General features: G+C 46.5%; 1 protein-coding gene across 1 annotated transcript in view; it reads left to right on the top strand.

Moving 5' to 3' along the window:
• The window catches only part of LOC141174072 (uncharacterized), a 369,120-nt gene that overhangs the window by 270,285 nt on the left and 76,985 nt on the right, over positions 1-21,850 (top strand). Inside the window, exon 20 of the mRNA XM_073658713.1 lies at positions 15,856-16,030. Within this exon, the coding sequence (XP_073514814.1) occupies positions 15,856-16,030 (175 nt within the window). The remainder of the gene's footprint in view (positions 1-15,855; positions 16,031-21,850) is intronic.

The raw sequence follows: 21,850 nt of genomic DNA, 5'->3' as shown, positions 1-21,850 counted from the left end.
GGGATTGCCAGCCAGTCACTGTAATGCCGCAGCCATGTTGTTTGTGGGCATTACAGTGATTGGCTGGCCGCACAGCGTCACCTCGAGTATTTAAAACCGGGCGCCGCCATCTTGGACACAGTCACTCCGGATCAGACAGTGTAGGGACAGCGCTGCTGATTTAGGGAGAGATATATCCTGAAAAATAGTTAGTGTAGGGTCTGTAAAGGCTGCCAGATCAAACAAACAGTCCTTCTCAGGACTAATATCCATCCTAGGTATATCAGGCAGGCAGGCTGTATAGGAGACACAGTGGTTATACCAGCAAACGCTGCATTACAGTCCTGTGTGCTGCTCCTGTTGCTGAAATTGCTGGACTTAGCTCCAGGTCCCGGGGGCCAGGAAAAATCCTTTTTTTTTATCTAAATCCTCTTTTTTTTTTCCTCCTTCACAATGTACAAATACCCATCTTATTAACCTTTTGGTGCCCCCCCCCCCAAAAAAAAAGTGTGCCTCTGATTTTTCAGACACAAATATATCTGTTGAAAATAGTCTGGTGTAGGCCAGAGAGACAGAAGTGTGCTTTTGCTGTTCCACGTTAAAAAATCTCTATTTTCCTGCTTTTTGCATTTTTTGCTGTAAAAAAAAAAAATAGTGTCTCCCTGATTTTTCAGACACAAATATATCTGTTGAAAATAGTCTGGTGTAGGCCAGAGAGACAGAAGTGTGCTTTTGCTGTTCCACGGTAAAAAATCTCTATTATCCTGCTTTTTGCATTTTTTGCTGTAAAAAAAAAAATAAATAGTGTCTCCCTGATTTTTCAGACACAAATATATCTGTTGAAAATAGTCTGGTGTAGGCCCGAGAAATACAAGTGTGGTTTTGCAGTTCCACGGTACAAACCTCTGTATTATCCACTTTTGGGCCATTTGTATCTAAAAAAAACAGTTTGAGTGTGTCGCTCACTGTTCAGCCGCAAATATATATATATTTTAAAAAGCCTGGTATACACCAGTAAATTATTACTGTGGTTTTGATGTTCCACGGTAAAAAATCTTTATTATCCTGCTTTTTGCATTTTTTGCTGTAAAAAAAAATAAAAATAGTGTCTCCCTGATTTTTCAGACACAAATATATCTGTGAAAATAGTCTGGTGTAGGCCAGAGAGACAGAAGTGTGCTTTTGCTGTTCCACGGTAAAAAATCTCTATTATCCTGCTTTTTGCATTTTTTGCTGTAAAAAAAAAAAAATAGTGTCTCCCTGATTTTTCAGACACAAATATATCTGTTGAAAATAGTCTGGTGTAGGCCAGAGAGACAGAAGTGTGCTTTTGCTGTTCCACGGTAAAAAATCTCTATTATCCTGCTTTTTGCATTTTTTGCTGTAAAAAAAAAAAAAATAGTGTCTCCCTGATTTTTCAGACACAAATATATCTGTTGAAAATAGTCTGGTGTAGGCCCGAGAAATACAAGTGTGGTTTTGCAGTTCCATGGTACAAACCGCTGTATTATCCACTTTTGGGCCATTTGTATCTAAAAAAAACAGTTTGAGTGTGTCGCTCACTGTTCAGCCGCAAATATATATATATTTTAAAAAGCCTGTTATACACCAGTAAATTATTACTGTGGTTTTGATGTTCCACGGTAAAAAATCTCTATTATTCAGGTTTTGGTAGTTTTTTCCGTAAAGAAAAACAGTAGTGTCTCCTGACTGTTGTGACACAAAAATATATCTGTTGAAAATAGTCTTGTGTAGGCCCGACATCCCAGTGTGGTTTCGCAGTTCCACGGGTCAAATCGCTGTACTATCCAGTTTTGGGCCTTTGGTATCTAAAAAAAAAAGCAGTTTGAGTGTGTCGCTCACTGTTCAGCCGCAAATATCTCTATTTAAAAAAGTGTGGTATACCCCAGTAAACAATAACTGTGGTTTTCCTCTTCCACGGTTCTAATCTACTCTTTATTACCCTTTTTCCATTGATAGTGCAAGTGTAAGCTATTTTACTTCATTTACAATGGGCAAGGCGCGTGGGCAAGGGACGTGGAAGTGGACGTTCTGGTGATGGTTCGTGCAGAGGACGGGGCCGTGGCCAAGGTGAAAATGTGCCACAACCAACAGCCACATCTTCTCGCTCCCACTTCTTGACCGAATTACTAGGGAAGCACAGAACAACACCAGTATTGAGAACTGATCAGTGTGAACAGGTTATTAATTGGATAGCAGACAATACTTCCAGTTACCTGGGCACCACCACCTCCGGTCTGTCTTCCACACGGTCAACTCTTAGTAGCCGTGAGTCTCGACCGCATACTCCTCCTCACCCTGATGCTCCTTCCTCCCACCATGCCGAGTGTCATCAGACAGCAAGTGTTCCCACACTTGGACACTCTGAAGAGCTGTTCACTGGTCCATTTCCATATTTGGGCCCCTCGTCTGATACGCTTGAAGTGGTGGAAGAGGAGATCCCATGTTGCGATGCCCAAATATTTGAACAGCCACGGCCACAGGAAGTCGACGTTGGCAATGTCACAAGAGGTGGACGATGACGAGACACAATTGCCAGGAAGTGAGGAGGAGGATCGTGGTGCGCAAGTGGAAGAGGAGGAGGTGGTGGATGATCTAGTAACTGACCCAACTTGGAAGGAGGACATGCAGAGTGAGGCCAGCAGGACACAGGGGGAGGGAGGCAGAGTACCCCAACAGGCAGGAAGTAGCAGTGTGGTGGCCGCAGACAGAAGGCAGGCAACCGTTCCCCGTAACACCAACACGAGGGACGTTGCCAGTACAAGCGGTAGGTCTTCCAGAGTCTTGAATTTTTTTAAAGACTCTGCTGATAACCCCAAAAAGGCCATATGTTCCACCTGCCATGCCAGCATCAGCAGGGGTGACAAAACTACCAGCCTGACCACCACCAGCATGATCAGGCACATGGCAGCAAAGCACCCGACTTTTTGGGGCGAAACCCAGGGTCCACGACCAGTGTCAGCGGGTGTCACCACTGCTTCTTCCACTGTTGTGCGTGCAATAGAACCCCCTGTTGTGTGTGCAAGGCAATCCCCTGTCCATACTGCATGTAAAGATGCCCCCTCCTCTCAGTCTTCACTTGTTATGGCAGTCTCTCAAGAAACAGCATCAACGTCCACGTCCACGTCCCACCGCAGCGTTCAATTGTCCATATCCCAGACCTTTGAACGAAAGCAGAAATTCGCAGCTAACGCCCCACAGGCCACAGTCCTAAATTCGCACATTTCACGACTGCTTGCATTGGAAATGCTGCCTTTTAGGCTGGTGGAGACGGAATCCTTCCGCAATCTTATGGCGGTGGCCGTCCCTCGGTACTCGGTCCCCAGCCGACACTATTTTGCCCGGTGTGCCATCCCCGCACTACACAAGCACGTGTCCCAAAGCATCTGCCGTGCCCTCAACAATGCAGTTACTGGGAGAGTCCACCTGACAACGGACACGTGGACAAGTGCTTGTGGCCAGGGACGGTACATCTCTCTGACGGCACACTGGGTAAACATAGTGGAAACCGGGACCCAGTCGGACCTTGGGACGGAACACATCCTCCCCACACCGAGGATTGCGGGCCCTATGTCAGTCAGAGTTGCCCCCACAGTGTACAGCTCCTGCGCATCCTCCTCCTCCCCCTCCTCCTCCTCATGTTCAGCCTCCATCTCAGATATCACCACATCAGTTACAAGCTGGAAGCATTGCAGTACTGCCTCCTCCAAGCGGCAACAGGCTGTGCTGAAACTCATAAGCTTAGGTGATAAACCTCACACTGCTTGTGAGTTGTGGACAGCTGTGAAAGAGCAGGCAGATCTGTGGCTGAGACCGCTGAACCTACATCCCGGCATGGTCGTGTGTGACAATGGTCGTAACCTGGTGGCGGCTCTGAAGCGAGGTGAGATCACACACGTACCATGCCTGGCTCATGTGCTTAACCTCGTTGTTCAGCGGTTTCTTAAATCGTACCCCGAGTTGCCAGATCTGCTCGTGAAAGTACGCCACCTGTCAGCTCATTTTCGCAAGTCGGCTACAGCTTCCGCCGCCCTTGCTGTGTTGCAGCAGCGTTTGCAGCTTCCGTCACACCGACTGGTGTGTGATGTCCCCACACGTTGGAACTCTACCCTCCACATGTTGCAAAGGATTTGTGAGCAGAAGAGAGCAGTTGTGGAGTACCAGCTGCAACAAGGCCGTCGATATTCAGGTCAGACTCCACACATAAGACCTCAGGAGTGGACCTGGATGTCTGACATATGTACCATCCTGACAAACTTTGAGGAGGCCACCAAGATGGTGAGTGGCGATGACGCCATCATTAGTGTCAGCATCCCACTTGTCTGTCTTTTGCAACGCTCTCTGCAGAGAATTAAAGAGGAGGTATTGCAGCCAGAGTATGATGAGATGGATCAAGAAGCCGTAGCGGGCGATTACACACAGCCCAGCCTCATCTCATCCCAACGTGTATTGGGGGACAATGAGGGAGAGGAGGAGGAGGAGAAGGAAGAACAGGAGCTGCTATCATGCGTTGTAGACGGTAGTACCTGTACAAGTGTCATACCGTCGGTTCAGCGTGGGTGGCCTGAGGACAGGGGGGAGGAGGAAGAGGAGGAGGAGAGCATGGTCAGTCGTCATCTTGATGAGGACACGGAAATCTTGCCCGTTACCAGTCTGGCACGCATGGATAACTTTATGTTACGCTGCCTTAACCGTGACCCTCGCGTTGTCAAAATGTTGGGTGACAGTCATTACTGGTTGGTGACCCTTGTAGACCCCCGCTACAAGGAGAACTTTCACTCTCTTATTCCTGAGGTGGAGAGGTCTACAAAAATGGGGCAATACCAGAAGGCCCTTGCTGCAGAACTCTTAAAAAAATTCCCATCTGAACACGCTAGCGGCAGAGGTCACAGTTCGTTGCCCAACCAAGGCGTACAGGCAAGAGAGATGCAACTCCAATCCAGCAGAGGCAGGGGAACACTGTCAATGTTCTGGGACAGTTTTCTGACACCCGCCCAGCTTACAGGCCCTGAGGCGCGGGGTACTCTCACAAGAAGTGGAAAGTTTCAAAAGATGGTGAGGGAGTACCTTGCCGATCGTACCAGCATCCTCCGTGATTCCTCTGTGCCTTTTAATTATTGGGTATCCAAGCTGGACACTTGGAATGAACTCGATCTGTACGCCTTGGAGGTCCTGGCCTGCCCTGCCGCTAGCGTGCTATCGGAGCGTGTTTTTAGTGCCACTGGGGGAATTATAACTGATAAGCGCACTCGCCTGTCAACTGACAATGCTGACAAGCTGACCCTTATCAAAATGAACAAGGGCTGGATTGGGCCAGACTTCTCATCACCACCAAATGACAGCAGAGTAACATAAAGTCAAATCCACTGTGTTATTTCGGGAGGTGTATTCACATGCACCGCTTCACACCCACACATGGGTGTAACATACCTGGCGGCGTCCTTGCATGGTGGTCCATCTCCCACTGTGCAAGACCGCGCACTTGATCTCCAGTCCAGAATGTCTCTCTGGCTTCCCTCCATGCTGTCTGTTTGTGTCTGTTTCTGCTGCTTAAGGGCGGCGCCCGATCACTTCCTGCTTTTTGTACCTGCTGTGGGTCACACCCCTTGTGCGTCCTCAGCCTATTGCTGTCTGTCACCTGGTATATAGCTCAGCTGCTCCCATCTATCCCTGCCTGAGCATTGTTTCTTGTCAGTTGGCTTTTTGTCTCTGACATGCCAGGTCCTATCCTGTTTTCCTGCCTGTTTTCCAGTTCTGTGTCTGAACTGTGGTCTTTTCTTGTGAACACGCTTCTTGCCTGTTCTTTCGCCTTCTAGGGGCCGTATTCCTAGATCTGCCTGTCTGTGCCTTGCGGTATCTGTTCCCGTCTGAACAGAGTCCTGTTTGTGTCCCTGCCTTGCGGTATCTGTTCCCGTCTGAACAGAGTCCTGTTTGTGTTCCTGCCTTGCGGTATCTGTTCCCGTCTGAACAGAGTCCTGTTTGTGTTCCTGCCTTGCTGTCTCTGTTCCCGTTCCTCTGTTCCCTGTTGTCTGTGCCTCGTTTCTACTTTAACCTTGTCTCCCTTTTCCCTCTATGTCTGTTTTCTGCGTCTTTCTGCAGAGTCTGAACCCGCTCCTAAATTCCTTCTCGTCGTCTCTGTACCTCTGTTGTGAATTTAGTGTACGCTCGCTACTTCTATGTAAGTACTGTGCGTGCTTCTGGTTCTGCCTTTCCTTCTTCGTCTGTTCTTTGTGAACAGAGTCCTATCCCCTTGCCTTGTTTACTGCTCTGCGGTGTCCGCTCTGCTCCTGCTTAGCTTGCCGCTCTTGCGGTTTCTGCTCTGCTCCTGCCTTGTTTACCGCTCTGCGGTGTCCGCTCTGCTCCTGCTTAGCTTGCCGCTCTTGCGGTTTCTGCTCTGCTCCTGCCTTGTTTACCGCTCTGCGGTGTCCGCTCTGCTCCTGCTTAGCTTGCCGCTCTTGCGGTTTCTGCTCTGCTCCTGCCTTGTTTACCGCTCTGCGGTGTCCGCTCTGCTCCTGCTTAGCTTGCCGCTCTTGCGGTTTCTGCTCTGCTCCTGCCTTGTTTACCGCTCTGCGGTGTCCGCTCTGCTCCTGCTTAGCTTGCCGCTCTTGCGGTTTCTGCTCTGCTCCTGCCTTGTTTACCGCTCTGCGGTGTCCGCCCTGCTCCTGCTTAGCTTGCCGCTCTTGCGGTTTCTGCTCTGCTCCTGCCTTGTTTACCGCTCTGCGGTGTCTGCTCTGCTCCTGCTTAGCTTGCCGCTCTTGCGGTTTCTGCTCTGCTCCTGCCTTGTTTACCGCTCTGCGGTGTCCGCTCTGCTCCTGCTTAGCTTGCCGCTCTTGCGGTTTCTGCTCTGCTCCTGCCTTGTTTACCGCTCTGCGGTGTCCGCTCTGCTCCTGCTTAGCTTGCCGCTCTTGCGGTTTCTGCTCTGCTCCTGCCTTGTTTACCGCTCTGCGGTGTCCGCTCTGCTCCTGCTTAGCTTGCCGCTCTTGCGGTTTTCACTCTGCTCCTGCCTTGCTTGCCGCTCCTGCGGTTTCTGCTCTGCTCTTATCTTGCTTACTGCTTCTGCGGTTTCCGCCCTGCCCTGCTTCTGCCCGCTGCTCCGGCAGTCCTGTCCTGCCCTGCTTGTGCTCGCTGCTCCTGCAGCCCCGTCCTGCTCTGTTCTTGCCCACCGCTTCGGGCGTTCCCTCTCTGCTGTGGTTGTCTACCGCATCTGCGGTTCTGTGACCCAGTCTGTACTGGGTCTTAACCTCTCTGTGCTCCAGCCCGTCCTTTCGGCCAGTACCTCCCTGCCTGCATACTCGCCTGTATCCACCCATCTGCATACCTGCCGTGTTTGCTTACATCCACCAGTCTGTGCCAGCCTAACCTGCCTGTTCCAGTAATCCCAGTGTGGGTCAACCCCCGTGTCCGGAGTTTGACCTGGAGTAGCACCTGGTCCCTCTGCCCAGTTTCTCCCTGGTGCACTGGCGTCGTATGCCGTCGTGCCACCTTGGTCGGATCGGCCAGATACTTAGTCACGCCCCTCCAGGCACTCTCCGGTCCATGGTCCAGTGGAACCACAACACCCGCACACACCAGTCAGTCCGGGCGTGTGCATAACAATGGGTATACGCTTCCTCGTTTCGGCTGTTTAATCTTCTTCTCCTTATCCTCAGCCTCCACCACCACTATACCACCAGGGTGCCAGCATTGCAAGTTGCTCCGTCCTAATTTGTGGCAGCTTTTGCTGGGAAAGCATAAGCAAATACTATGGGAGACCCACTCCCCAATAATGGGACTTATGTTTGTAATATGCTGTACTGCATGGCTCTTGTAAGGCGCATTGCAAGTTGCTCCGTCCTAATTTTTGGCAGCTTTTGCTGGGAAAGCATAAGCAAATACTATGGGAGACCCACTCCCCAATAATGGGACTTATGTTTGTAATATGCTGTACTGCATGGCTCTTGTAAGGGGCATTGCAAGTTGCTCCGTCCTAATTTTTGGCAGCTTTTGCTTGCAAGGCATAAGCAAATACTATGGGACACCCACTCCCCAATAATGGGACTTATGTTTGTAATATGCTGTACTGCATGTGACGCGCCCCCTGGGCCGTGTGTACACGTGTGTGGGATACCCGGAGCCGGGTCTCTGGGGTCTGTAGTCTCCGTGGCGGTGACCCGGTCCCGTGGCTCAGGCTGGTCAAACCAGTGGCAGTCTTTCTTAGGTTTTGAGGTTAATTGTCCGACTGCGCCACCCGTGGGTTGCGGTCAGGGAGTACCACCGCTGCGAGGCAGACCGCTGAGGCTGGTGTTGTGTGCGCAGCATAGAATGGGATAACTCCCCTCGGGAGGAGTATAGCCTCAGGGCAGTGAGTGTGGATGATGGGGGTGATGGTGCATGAGCGCAGCAGGAATGACTCAGAGTCTTTGCAGTGCAGTTCAGGGTCTTTACTGATGATTATAAGGTAGACCCTCCCGGGAGTACTGGCTAGCATAAGAGGCCTGGTCAGTCTGTGAGCAAGCAGGAGTTCCCCTGGCCAGGTGTAGTTGTAGGCCTCCCCGTCTGTCTGCACTCTTCCTGGCTACCTTGCTGTAAGCGGGTAGAAGTAGCCCACGTCCCTGAGTGTACCGTGTAGTGCTCACCCGTATGGCTGGTGACTTGGTGCCTTCTGTTAGCCTCCGCTCCACGACGGCGGTGCTGGTCCCTTGCTTGTGACTGAGCCTCCGGGCTTCTATGGCCAGAGGACCTGAAATCCCGTGCCGGCTGGTTTCTGCTGCTGGATATATAAGTCCTCACAGCTTCGGACTCCTGTGTCCGGTTCCTATTGTCTTCTGCCAGGGCGAGCTCTGCTCAGCTTCCAGCCCCTGGTCTTTAGCTCCTAGCTCCTACAGAGCTCCTTGCTGTTACTTTCCCTTGCTCTCACTCTGACTCTGACTGTTCTCTGACTCACTCAACCCCGCCCCAGATCCAGTTTATAAGGGCAGAATTCTCCCCTCCCAGGACTGGGGCAGGAGGATGTTGCATGTTTAACGGATCCTGACCAGGAAACCTCCCACTTGCTCTCCGACGTAATATCTCTATTACTGTTGTGACCAGACCCCTGGGGTGCCACACATGGCTCTTGTAAGGGGCATTGCAGTTCCTCATAATTTTTGGAAAGCCTTCCATTCACTGCTTAGGCCAACAGTGCACGGGAGACCCAGTTGCTATAAATCGAAAAAAAGGTTTAGTTAACGCCCTCTGACCTCCATGTCATTTCCAAGGGGCATTGGAGTGGCTCGAAATTTTTGGTAGGCATTGCACTCACTGTATGCCCTATAACTGTGTAGCCGAACCGCTCCTTTTGTTACAGAAACATATCCTACAAGACATATCTGGTTGACTGGCCTGATATTGATGTGAATGGTCCCTGTTCCTCCTGCTCTTTCTCCTTTGCCACCACCTCATCCATCATTTATCACCTGAAGCTTTCTTTTAACGGGAGTCATAGAACTGGGATAGTAGCAGGAAAACATCCAGCAATCCTCTGAGGAGGTAGGATATGCGCCAAAACGCGGACCACCTCAGGCCTAGCCGCTACTACATACATGCGCTTGCATTCCAAGAAAACAAAGCAGATGCTAACTTCTATCATCATCATCATGCTCCTCACCTAGGCACTCTCAACTCCCCTGATGGAGAAGCCAGGGCCCACCGGAGGAGTCTGGTTCTCTGGTGGGCTCGTCCAATGCTGCCCTAAAGCAGGCCAGGCTAAGAAACGTGTGGGGGAAGGTGACAGAAGAAATCAGGGCGGCTGGGGACCGAGTATGGACACCTGGCCGCCACCTGGCAGCTGGGGACTGAGCGTGGACACCCGGCCGCCGGGCGGCTGGGGACAGAGTATGGATACCTCGCTGCCGAAGCGGCCATGAGGTAGTGGCCAGCTTCGACCTCCTCCAAACTAAAAGGCCCCATTTCAAGTGAAAGCTAGCAGTATGGTATTGCAGCCTGCGAGTGGGTGGGTGGTTGGCTGTATATTTTCGCTTGCATTGCAAGGAATGGGGGAGGTACAATTGAACACTGCCCTGGGACAAGGACTTGCACGGGGATAGTTGCAAGTCTGCATCTTCTGATGCGGCAAGGATCACTTCTGATGGGCACACTTTTAGACAGTGACCTGGGTGTCAGAGATGCTTCCAGGGGTCTTCCCCATGCTGATCCCTTGTCTTTTCAGCACTGTATGCATGTGTCACACAGCACATGGCCAGATAAGGTTGTAAAATGTTAAAATGACATTTCCCGGTGAACGCATTTGTCACGGTTGAAAGCAATACAAAAGTGCAAAAACGCATGAAAAATGCTACTTGTGAACATAGCCCAAGGTGTGGAGGAGTATTTTTGTTTTTGGTTATTTATTTTACCTTATACACAAGTTTTTACCCTGGAAAGGAAATTCCTTAACATATTTCACAGGAAAACCATTTCAGTTTCGTTTTTGAACGTTTTATTGTGAGCCGGCAAAAGTGGCTTAATACCTCTGACCACGTTGTTGACAGCAGTGTACTGGGGGTCAGAAATGCTTCCAGGGGCGATCCCCATGCTGCCCCTATGTCTTTTGAGCACTGTCACTATCGTTTTGGGCACTTTTTAGGCTTTCTACAGACTGCCGGGGGTGCTGCCGCAAAAATGCTCGGGTCTCTCATAGACTAACATTGGGCTCGTTGCTCGGGTCGAGCACCCGAGTATCACGGTAAGCTCGGCCCCAGCTTCGAGCACCCGAGCATTTTAGTGATCGCTCAACACTATCAGTCGTCATCTTGGTGAGGACACGGAATTCTTGCCCGTTACCAGTCTGGCACCCATGGCTGACTTTATGTTACGCTGCCTTAACCGTGACCCTCGCATTGTCAAAATGTTGGGTGACAATCATTACTGGTTGATGACACTTTTAGACCCCCTCTACAAGGAGAACTTTCACTCTCTTATTCCTGAGTTGGAGAGGTCTACAAAAATGGGGCAGTACCAGAAGGCCCTTGCTGCAGAACTATTAAAAAAATTCCCATCTGAACACGGTAGCGGCAGAGGTCACAGTTCGCTGCCCAACTATGGCATACAGGCGAGAGAGACGCAACTCCAATCCAGCAGAGGCAGGGGAACACTGTCAATGTTCTAGGACAGTTTTCTGAGACCTGCCCAGCTTACAGGCCCTGAGGCGCAGGGTACTCTCACAAGGAGTGGAAAGTTTCAAAAGATGGTGAGGGAGTACCAGCATCCTCCGTGATTCCTCTGTGCCTTTTAATTATTGGGTATCCAAGTTGGACACTTGGAATGAACTCACTCTGTATGCCTTGGAGGTCCTGGCCTGCCCTGCCGCTAGCATGTTATCGGAGCGTGTTTTTAGTACCGCTGGGGGAATTATAACTGATAAGTGCACTCGCCTGTCAACTGACAATGCTGACAAGCTGACCCTTATCAAAATGAACAAGGGCTGGATTGGGCCAGACTTCTCGAAACCACCAAATGACAGCAGAGTAACATAAAGTCAAATCCACTGTGTTATTTCGGGAGGTGTATTCCCATGCATCGCTTCACACCCACACATGGGTATACGCTTTCTCATTTCGGCTGTTTTTTGCTCTTCTCCTTATCTTCAGCCTCCACGACCACTATACCACCAGGGTGACCGTGGTCCATGTTGCCAGCATTGCAAGTTCCTCTGTCCTAATTTTTGGCAGCTTTTGCTTGGAAGGCATAGGTAAAGACTATGGGAGACAAACTCCCCAATAATGGGAATAATGTTTTTAATATGCTGTACTGCATGGCTCTTGTAAGGGGCATTAAAATCGTCTTGTTAAGCTACTGTGACCTCCACGTCTCTTCCAAGGGTCGTTAATATTGTCTTTTTATTCCACTGCGACCTCCACCACTCTTCCAAGGGGCATTAAAAGCATCTTGTTAAGCTACTGTGACCTCCACGTCTCTTCCACAGGGCGTTGATATTGTCTTTTTATTCCACTGTAACCTCCACCACTCTTCCAAGGGGCATTGATATTGTCTTTTTATTCCACTGCGACCTCCACCACTCTTCCAAGGGGCATTAAAACCGTCTTGTTAAGCTACTGTGACCTCCACGTCTCTTCCACGGGGCATTGATATTGTCTTTTTATTCCACTGTAACCTCCACCACTCTTCTAAGGGGCATTAAAACTGTCTTGTTAAACCACTCTGAACTCCACGTCTCTTCCAAGGGGCATTAAAACCATCTTGTTAAGCTACTGTGACCTCCACATCTCTTCCAATGGGCATTAAAACTGTCTTGTTAAACCACTCTGAACTCCACGTCTCTTCTAAGGGGCATTAAAACCGTCTTGTTAAACCACTCTGAACTCCACAGCTCTTCCAAGGGGCATTGACATGTTGTTTTTAATTACCTCTAACCTCCACGACTCTTGCAACAGGCATTGCATTTCCTACTAATTTTTGTCAGCTTTTGCTTTTCAATGCATAGGCGAACACTAAGGGAGACCCACTCCCCAATAATGGGTAGAAGGTTTTTAATACGCTGTAATCCACGTCTGTTTCAAGGGGCATTGCAGTGCCTAATAATTTTTGGAAAGCCTTCCATTCCCTGCTTAGGCCAACAGTGTACAGGAGACCCAGTTGCTATAAATGGAAAAAACGGTTTAGTTAAGGCCCTCTGACCTCCATGTCACTTCCAAGGGGCATTGGAGTGCCTCGAAATTTTTGGTAGGCATTGCATTCACTGTATGCCTTATAACTGTGTAGCTGAACCGCTCATTTTGGTATGGAAACATATCCTACAAGACGTGTGGTTGGCTGGCCTGATATTGATGTGAATGGTCCCTGTTCCTCCTGCTCTTTCTCCTTTGCCACCACCTCATCCATCATTCATCACCTGAAGCTTTGTTTTAACGGGAGTCATAGAACTGGGATAGTAGCAGGAAAACATCCAGCAATCCTCGAAGGAGGTAGAATATGCGCCAAAACGCTGACCACCTCAGGCCTAGCTGCTACTACATACATGCGCTTGCATTCCAAGGAACAGAAAGCTAAGGAGGTGGATGGCCTCATGATCATGAATAATTTACTCGTTGTGTAGGAGGCCGACCACTGCTGCTGTCTACCTTCTGAACTTTGTGTTGAAGCCTGATTGACCCAGGACTCGCAATCCTCTATGTCTGGAGGACGTGTTGCATCCCAGTGTCCAACTGTGTCCCGGCTTCCACAATATTAACCCAGTGTGAAGGCGTCAGTGAGATGGACCATTCCTGGCCGCATTCACTTGTCCACGTGTTTGTGGTTAGGCTGTCCTTCCCACTAAATGCACTGGGGAGGGCACAGGTAAAGTTTTGGTATGCGCGCTTGTGTATAAGGCGCACCGGGACAAATAGGGGCGGCTGGGGACCGTTTATGAACACCAGGCCACCCCCACGCGGCTGGGGACTGTGTGTGGGCACCCGGCCGCGGGGCGGCTGGGGACTGAGTATGGACACCCGGCCGCCCCCTGGCGGCTGGGGACCAAGCGTGGACACCCGGCCGCCGGGCGGCTGGGGACTGAGTATGAATACCAGGCTACCGACGCTGCCATGACGTGGTGGCCAGATTCTACCTCCACATGCCTAAAAGGCCCAATTTCAAGTGCAAGCAAGCTAGCAGTATGGTATTGCAGCCTGGGGGGTGGGTGGGTGGCAGGCTGCATACTTGCGCTTGTATTGCAAGTTATGGGGGAGGTACAATTGAACACTGCCCTGGGACAAGGACTTGCACGGGGATAGTTGCAAGTCTGCATCTTCTGATGCGGCAAGGATCACTTCTGATGGGCACACTTTTAGGCAGTGACCTGGGTGTCAGAGATGCTTCCAGGGGTCTTCCCCATGCTGTTCCCATGTCTTTTTAGCACTGTATGCATGTGTCACACAGCACATGGCCAGATAAGGTTGTAAAATGTTAAAATGACATTTCCCGGTGAATGCATTTGTCACGGTTGAAAGCAATACAAACATGCAAAAACACATAAAAAATGCAACTTGTGAACATAGCCCAAGGTGTGAAGGAGTATTTTTGTTTTTGGTTATTTATTTTACCTTATACACAAGTCTTTACCCTGGAAAGGATGTTCCTTAACCCCTTTCCGACCTGGTCAGTAATAGTACGCACCAGGTCGGGAAGGCCGGTTCAGCGGGGGATCAGGCGGTGAGCCCACACTGAAGTGAGCACATGTCAGCTGATTATTGGAATCGCAATCCACCCGCGGCTGTTAATATGTTAAATCTCTGACAGTGGCATTTAACTCGCGCTTCCGGGAGTCCTAAGCCCCGCCCATCAGTGACCCCGTCACGTGATCGTGGGTCACCAATGGGTGGGCATGACAACTCAGGGTCTGCAGCAGACGCCTGTGGTTGTCATGTCTCAATTGCTATGAGCGCCACCTAGTGGTCAGCGCTCATAGCAAGTGAGCATTTTCTCCTGCTTACAAGCGATCTGCTCATCGCTTGTATGCAGTAGAAGCAATCAGACAACTGCTGCTTCTAGTCTCCTTTGGAGACTATAGAAGCAAGCAGAAAGTGTAAAAAAAAGTTTTTTAAAAAATAAAAAAAATAAAAAATATATAAAAGTTTAAGTCACCCCCCTTTCGCCCCATTCAAAATAAAAAATATATATATATATAAAAAAAAAACCACATACACATATTTGGTATCGCCGCGTTCAGAATCGCCCGATCTATCAATATAAAAGAAGAATTAATACAATCAGTAAACGGCGTAACGAGAAAAAAAATTTAAACGCCAGAATTAAGTTTTTTTGGTCGCTACAACTTTGCAATAAAATGCAATAACGGGCGATCAAAACATCATATCTACCCCAAAATTGTATCAATAAAAACGTCAGCCCGGCACGCAAAAAATAAGCCCTCACCTGGCCCCAGATCCCGAAAAATGGAGAAGCTAAGGGTCTCGGAAAATGGCGTCATTTTTTTTGTTTTTTTAGCAAGCTTTGGATTTTTTTTTCACCACTTAAATAAAAAAGAACCTATACATGTTTGATGTCTATGAACTCATAACGACCTGGAAAATAATGATGGCAGGTCAGTTTTAGCAATCTGTGAACATGGTAAAAAAAGGACCCAAAAAACAACTGTGGAATTGCATTTTTTTTGCAGTTTCACTGCACTTGGAATTTTTTTCCCATTTTCTAGCACACGATATGGTTAAACCAGTGATGGTGTTTAAAAGTACAACTCGTCCCGCAAAAAATAAGCCCTCACATGGCCATATTGAACAAAAATTAAAAAAGTTCTGGCTCTGGGAAGAAGGGGAGCAAAAAAGGAAAACACAAAAACAGAAAGACCCATGGTCGTTAAGGGGTTAACATATTTCACAGGAAAGCACTTTCACTTTCGTTTTTGAACGTTTTATTGTGAGCCTGTAAAAGTGGCTTAATACCTCTGACCATGTTGTTGACAGCAGTGACCTGGGGGTCAGAAATGCTTCCAGGGGCAATCCCCATGCTGTCCCCATGTCATTTGAGCACTGTCACTATCGTTTTGGGCACTTTTTAGGCTGTCTACAGACTGCCGGGGGTGCCGCCGCAAAAATGTTCGGGTCTCCCATAGACTAACATTGGGCTCGTTGCTCGGGTCGAGCACCCGAGTATCACAGTGAGCTCGGCCCGAGCTTCGAGCACCCGAGCATTTTAGTGCTCGCTCAACACTACTGACCACCTATGCTATACATAGCAATGCTTCAGCACTGCTATGTATAGGAAAAATCACTATCTCCTCTGAAGATAAGAGCATGCAAGGAAACTTATTTTACTTTTATGACGTTGCTTTACTGTATGCCGTAAACTGTAAATTAAGTCCTTTTTTTGTTTTTAATACAGGTAAACGAGACATGGAACATTAACAACTGTACAAATGCCACATGTCTAGGAGACAATACAGTTGTTTTACAAAACGTAACTTGTCCTCCTTTAACAACTCTTTCCTGCGCTAGTGGAGTGAAACCTACTGTCCATTGGACACATGGCGGCTGCTGCTTTCAAAATGACTGTGAATGTAAGTCATATGACTGAATAAGTATAGTTTATATGGTATACTAATCAATATTAATATGCATCTATACAAATATTAACTAGAGAATAACCCTTTCCCTCTGGTTGTAGAGGTAAACAATTATTCATCTTAGCCATACACGTCAAACTCTGGCCTGTGGGTCAAATCTGGTCCGATGCCGGAACCACCACCCCTATGTGGGGCCCATTATTCTGTATGGAGGACTATGTGGGGCCCATTATACTGTATGGAGGACCATGTGGGGTCTATTATTCTGTATGGAGGACTATGTGGGGCCATTATTCTGTATGGAGGACTATGTGGGGCCATTATACTGTATGGAGGAGGACTATGTCTGGCCTATTATTCTGTATGGAGGACTATGTGGGGCCATTATACTGTATGGAGGACTATATGGGGCCCATTATTCTGTATGGAGGACTATGTGGGGCCCATTATACTGTATGGAGGACTATGTGGGGACATTATACTGTATGGAGGACTTTTTTGGAGGCTCATTATTCTGTATAGAGGACTATGTAGGGCCCATTATTCTGTATGGAGGACTGTGTGGGGCCCATTATGCTGTATGGAGGACTGTGTTGGGCCCATTATTCTGTATGGAGGACTATGTGGGGCCCATTATTCTGTATGGAGGACTATGTGGGGCCCATTATACTGTATGGAGGACTATGTGGGCATTATTCTGTATGGAAGACTACGTGGGGCCCATTATTCTGTATGGAGGACTATGTAGGGCCTATTATTCTGTATGGAGGACTATGTGGGGCCCATTATTCTGTATGGAGGACAATGTGGGGCCAGTTATTCTGTATGGAAGACTTTGTGGGGCTCATTATACTGTATACTTGTTGGTCTGCGACTTTGTCCAAGTTTTTCATTTTGGTCCTCTTTGTGTTTGAGTTTGACATCCCTGATCTAAGTCATTTACAGTGTAGATCAGGGCTGCAGATACATTTTATTGTGGCCTGTGTAGCACCTTCTAATGGTGTTCTCTTCTATATAGTGTACTGCTATACAGTGTGCGAAACAAATAGTCCACATAGTAAGAAAATCCAGCATTTGCAGCAATAACCGCAGCAATAGGCGACATAGTATCTAACAATATGCACCATAGTGATATAAAGAAGGATAAAAGGGGAGACGAGGGGCGCAGAGTCTAAGTGTAGATGAATATATGCATTTGCCACAACAATTTTTGTTTTTTTGCACTCACCCTTTAGATGTCTTGCATTTTCATTCAAATGATCCGTATAGTGGATCAGCTCTTTGCAATCCTCTGGTCTGCAGCACAAATGCGGGAACTATTTCAGCACTGGTATAAGGCTTACATGTTGGATATTGTAGTGGAGAGAAGATTTCCCTTTTTCCGCGCTTCCAGAGGATAAGGATGGTTACAGATGAATTCTCTTTCTCAAAATCAGATTAATTCGGACACTATACTAAGAACAAACAACGCGTTTCTGCCAGGTAAAATATGCACTACATATAATAATGTGCATAATGTACCTGATGAAGGCCGTTGCTGGCAGAAACGCGTTGTTTGTTCTTAGTATAGTGTCTGAATAAATCTGATTTTGAGAAAAAGAATTCATCTCTAACCATTCTTATCCTCTGGAAGCGCCGAAAAAGGGAAATCTTCTCTCCACTACAATATGCACCATAGAGTATTGACCCAAAAACAATGACCATACAAAGATAAAATAACAGTTCTGGTCTTCAATACATTCCAAACAATAGTTCCTTATAGAAACTAAGTAGCAAAGCCATAAGAACAACCATACATTGATCAAATAATACAAACATACAGTTACAAAAGTAACAATGTTATACCACGTCTAAGTGACACTGCTCGGCCGAATCATGGTATATTGTGTTCACATATTTGATGCTGAGATATTTTGTTTAAAAAATCTGTCACATTTTAAAAAAATATTAAAGAAAAGCACTTAGTATCCTGTGTAAAATAATTTTAGGACAAAATTGAGACAAAAAAAAGGAAAAGTCATGAAATGATGGCAATCACGGGATTGATAGACATGTTAATGAAATGCAAATGGAAAACAAACAGAATTTTTTTTAGAAACATCTCAATATATTCAGTACCGAATATGAGTACCACGTGCAGAAATCCCTGCACTTACATATCTTGGCAGCTGTCAATGAAGTTATTAATATTTGTCTGACGAATGTTCTGCCATACTGAATGCACTTGGGAATGCAAATCATCAAGATCCGCTGCTGGCAGCTTCCTTGGCAATGACCAACCAATGATGTTCTAGATGTGCTCAATGGGAGACAGGTCAGGAGACACTCCAGGCAATGATAGCATGTTTAAGCCACACAGACTGGTCACAGTATCATGAGCAATTTGTGGCCTGGCATAGTCATGTTGAAAAACGACTCCTAGGTAACTTTGAAAAAATGGCCGTACCACTGGTTTCACAACCAAATCAATGTAACGTCGAGCAGTTAGTGTACCTGGAATGAAGACTAGAAGGTTTTGCCTACCATGCATTATTACACTCCACATCATAATGCAAGACTGGTGTGACATTCCCTCATGAAGACCTATTGATGGCGTTGCCCATGTGGTCTCCAGTCTTCAGCTATCATTGCATGCCAGCCAAAAATAGGACTCATCGCTGAAGAGGACAGATGTCTATTCCAGCTGTCATTGCCATCTTACTCACCACCATATTAGCTTTTGAGAATGGTGGCATCAGGTGATTGGAACACCTATAGCTGGACCTCGGACTCATAGCTTAATGTCGTGCACACATCTTCTGAAGGTTTGTGTAGACACTGATTGATGCCTTAGGCTTGGTATGGGACTTCCATTTTCACTTGCAGTACAGAATTGATCAATAGTGGAACCTGTGGTAAGGCCATTTCTCCAAATTGTACCAAGAGTCGTTTTTCAATATGACAGCACAAGGTTGCATGCTGCTTGTACTACTGGGAACAGCCTGCATGGCCTAAATGTACTACCATGGTCTGCAGCTTTCTCCAGCATCCTATATTTCACATCTGGGACATCATTGCAAAGGGAGCTGCCGGCAGTGGATCTTAATGATTTGCCCAACTGCATTCAGAGTGGCAAAGTATTCCTCAGACAACCATTAATAACCTCATTAATAACAGCCAAGGTGTGTATGTGTTTAGATTCCTGCACTGGTGCTCATACTCGATGCTAAATATATTGAAACGTTTCAAAATTTTGTTTCCATTTTTCATTATTTGCATATCATTAACTTATCCAGTGATTTTCATAATTTTATGACTTTTTCTCCAATCTGTTGAGTATTTCAATGTTGAGGAGTACAGTTATATATAGCACCATTTAACTATGGAAAGAGAAACAACAGTCCAGCATTACTTTAAGACTTAAACATCAGCAAAATTAGAACTTTAAAAGTTTCCATAAGTGCTTAAAAACCATGTCTCATGAGGACTCTCCCCACTCTCCCACCCCCAGAGCGGAGGAAAGGAAGAGCATGATTTACCTCTGCTGCAGAGGATAATAAATAATTTTATCTCTATAGCACCAACATATTCTGCAGCACTTTACAATTAAGCGGGGACATGTACAGACAATAGATACAATACAAAGTAACACATATTTCAACAGTCCCAGAAGGAGTAAGGGCCCTGCTTGCAAGCTTACAATCTACAGTATAAGGATAAATTCATTAGAATTACAAACCTTAGAAAATGCAAATTCACAGCACCTCAGGACGCAACCCTCATAAATGATGCACAGACATCAAGTAGCAGACACATCTCAAAATCAATTGCCCAGAGAAGACTGCAAGAATTGGGCATGTATGGTCGAATTGCTGCAAAGAACTACTGAGGGCCATAAACAAGAAGAAAAGACTTATTTGGACTATGCAGCAGGAAGACTGGACTGTAGATCAGTGGAAATCTGTAAATTGGTCTGAGAAGTCAAAATTTGAGATTTTTGGTGCCAATTGTCTTGTCTTTGTGAGATGCAGAAAAGTTAAGTGGATGGCTTCTACATGTTTGGAGCCACTGTGAAGCAGGATGGTGTGTGGGTGCATTGCTTGAGACACTGTTGGTGATTTATTCCAAACTCAAAGCACATTTACCCAGCATGGCTACCACATTCTACAATGACATACTATCCTGTCTGGATTACACTTCGTGGGACTATCATTTGTGTTGCAACGGGACACTGTCCTAAAATACACCCCTAGGCCATGTAAAGACTATGTCATCAAGAAGAATAGATAGTGCTGCATCAGATGACATGGCAACCACAATCACTCATCTTCAACCCAATTGAGATGGTTTAGGATGAGTTGAAAAGAAAAGAGCTGCTCTAAGATCTCAATAAAGACTGTTGAAAATTCATTTCAGGTGACTATCTGGTGGAGCTGCTTGAGAGAATGCCAATGTGTAATACTATCAACAGAGTAAAATGGGAGTACTTTGAGTAATCTAAGGTTTATCATATTTTATGGTTTGTTTAACTTTTGTTCATTTACTCCTTGTTTCAATATATGTTCCTTCATAGTTTTGCTACTGTTAGTCTGAAACTACATTGTGTACATTTCAGTAAGAACAAGGAAAACAAATGCATGAATATGAGGGTCTACACTTTTGACTGGTACTATGTATATAGATATACAGTATATATATAAAAAGGAGCATCACAGTAAAGCAGCAAACATGCATCAAGAGGCAGCAGTAGAAATTGCAATAATGGTCTAATTACAGTATAAGGAAGGTAATAAAGTGCAGAGTATAAAGTACAATACAGTCATAGACTAGAAGCCTACACACCTCATAAATAGACATATGTATACTGTACACAGGCACAAACCTTTAGATAGACTCACAAATAATAGTAAAAATACAAATAACAAGTATCCCCAAGGTATAAATGACATGAGCAATCACCTTTATTTCTGTGAGCACTGTCAAGGGATTAGAAGTAGAAAAAATAACATAGCAGTGCCAAACCTCAAAATTGCAGCTGCCTATTACCTACCCTAATTTTTTAGTCTGGCTAAAAGGGTGTTTCAGTCTTTTGCTAAAGGGGTTGTCTTACAACAGACATCTTATGACATATCCAAAAGATATACCATAAAAATCTAATAGATGCGGGTCCCAGTATGGCGTTTGTGAAGCCACAGGTCCTTCCGTGGGCATAATACTATCAGACAACACAAGATGAGGGTAAAACCGTGTGGCAATACTTTATTGAACCAGCAAAGAAACAATAAACATATAGAACAGTCCCAGCAAATACACAAGATGGTTCAGATACAGAGTCTCACCCTTCCGCTGGCCTGCCGGGAATAGAGCAGTGAGGTACAGTACAGACCAAAAGTTTGGACACACCTTCTCATTTAAAGATTTTTCTGTATTTTCATGACTTTGAAAATTGTACATTCACACTGAAGGCATCCAAACTATGAATTAACACATGTGGAATTATATACTTAGCAAAAAGTGTGAAACAACTGATAATATGTCTTATATTCCAGGTTCTTCAAAGTAGCCACCTTTTGTTTTGATGACTGCTTTGCACACTCTTGGCATTCTCTTGATGAGCTTCAATGGGTAGTCACCGGAAATCGTTTTCACTTTACAGGTGTGCCCTGTCAAGTTTAATAAGTGGGATTTCTTGCCTTATAAATGGGGTTTGGACCATCAGTTGTGTTGTGCAGAAGTCAGTTGGATAAACAGCTGATAGTCCTACTGAATAGACTGTTAGAATTTGTAGTATGGCAAGAAAAAAGCAGCTAAGTAAAGAAAAACAAGTGGCCATCA

This window comes from Phyllobates terribilis, unplaced genomic scaffold (assembly GCF_046119375.1).
Source record: "Phyllobates terribilis strain yellow unplaced genomic scaffold, ASM4611937v1 Scaffold_13__5_contigs__length_258822181, whole genome shotgun sequence".
NCBI lineage: Eukaryota > Metazoa > Chordata > Amphibia > Anura > Dendrobatidae > Phyllobates > Phyllobates terribilis.
This window is presented reverse-complemented; position numbering and strand designations above follow the sequence as displayed.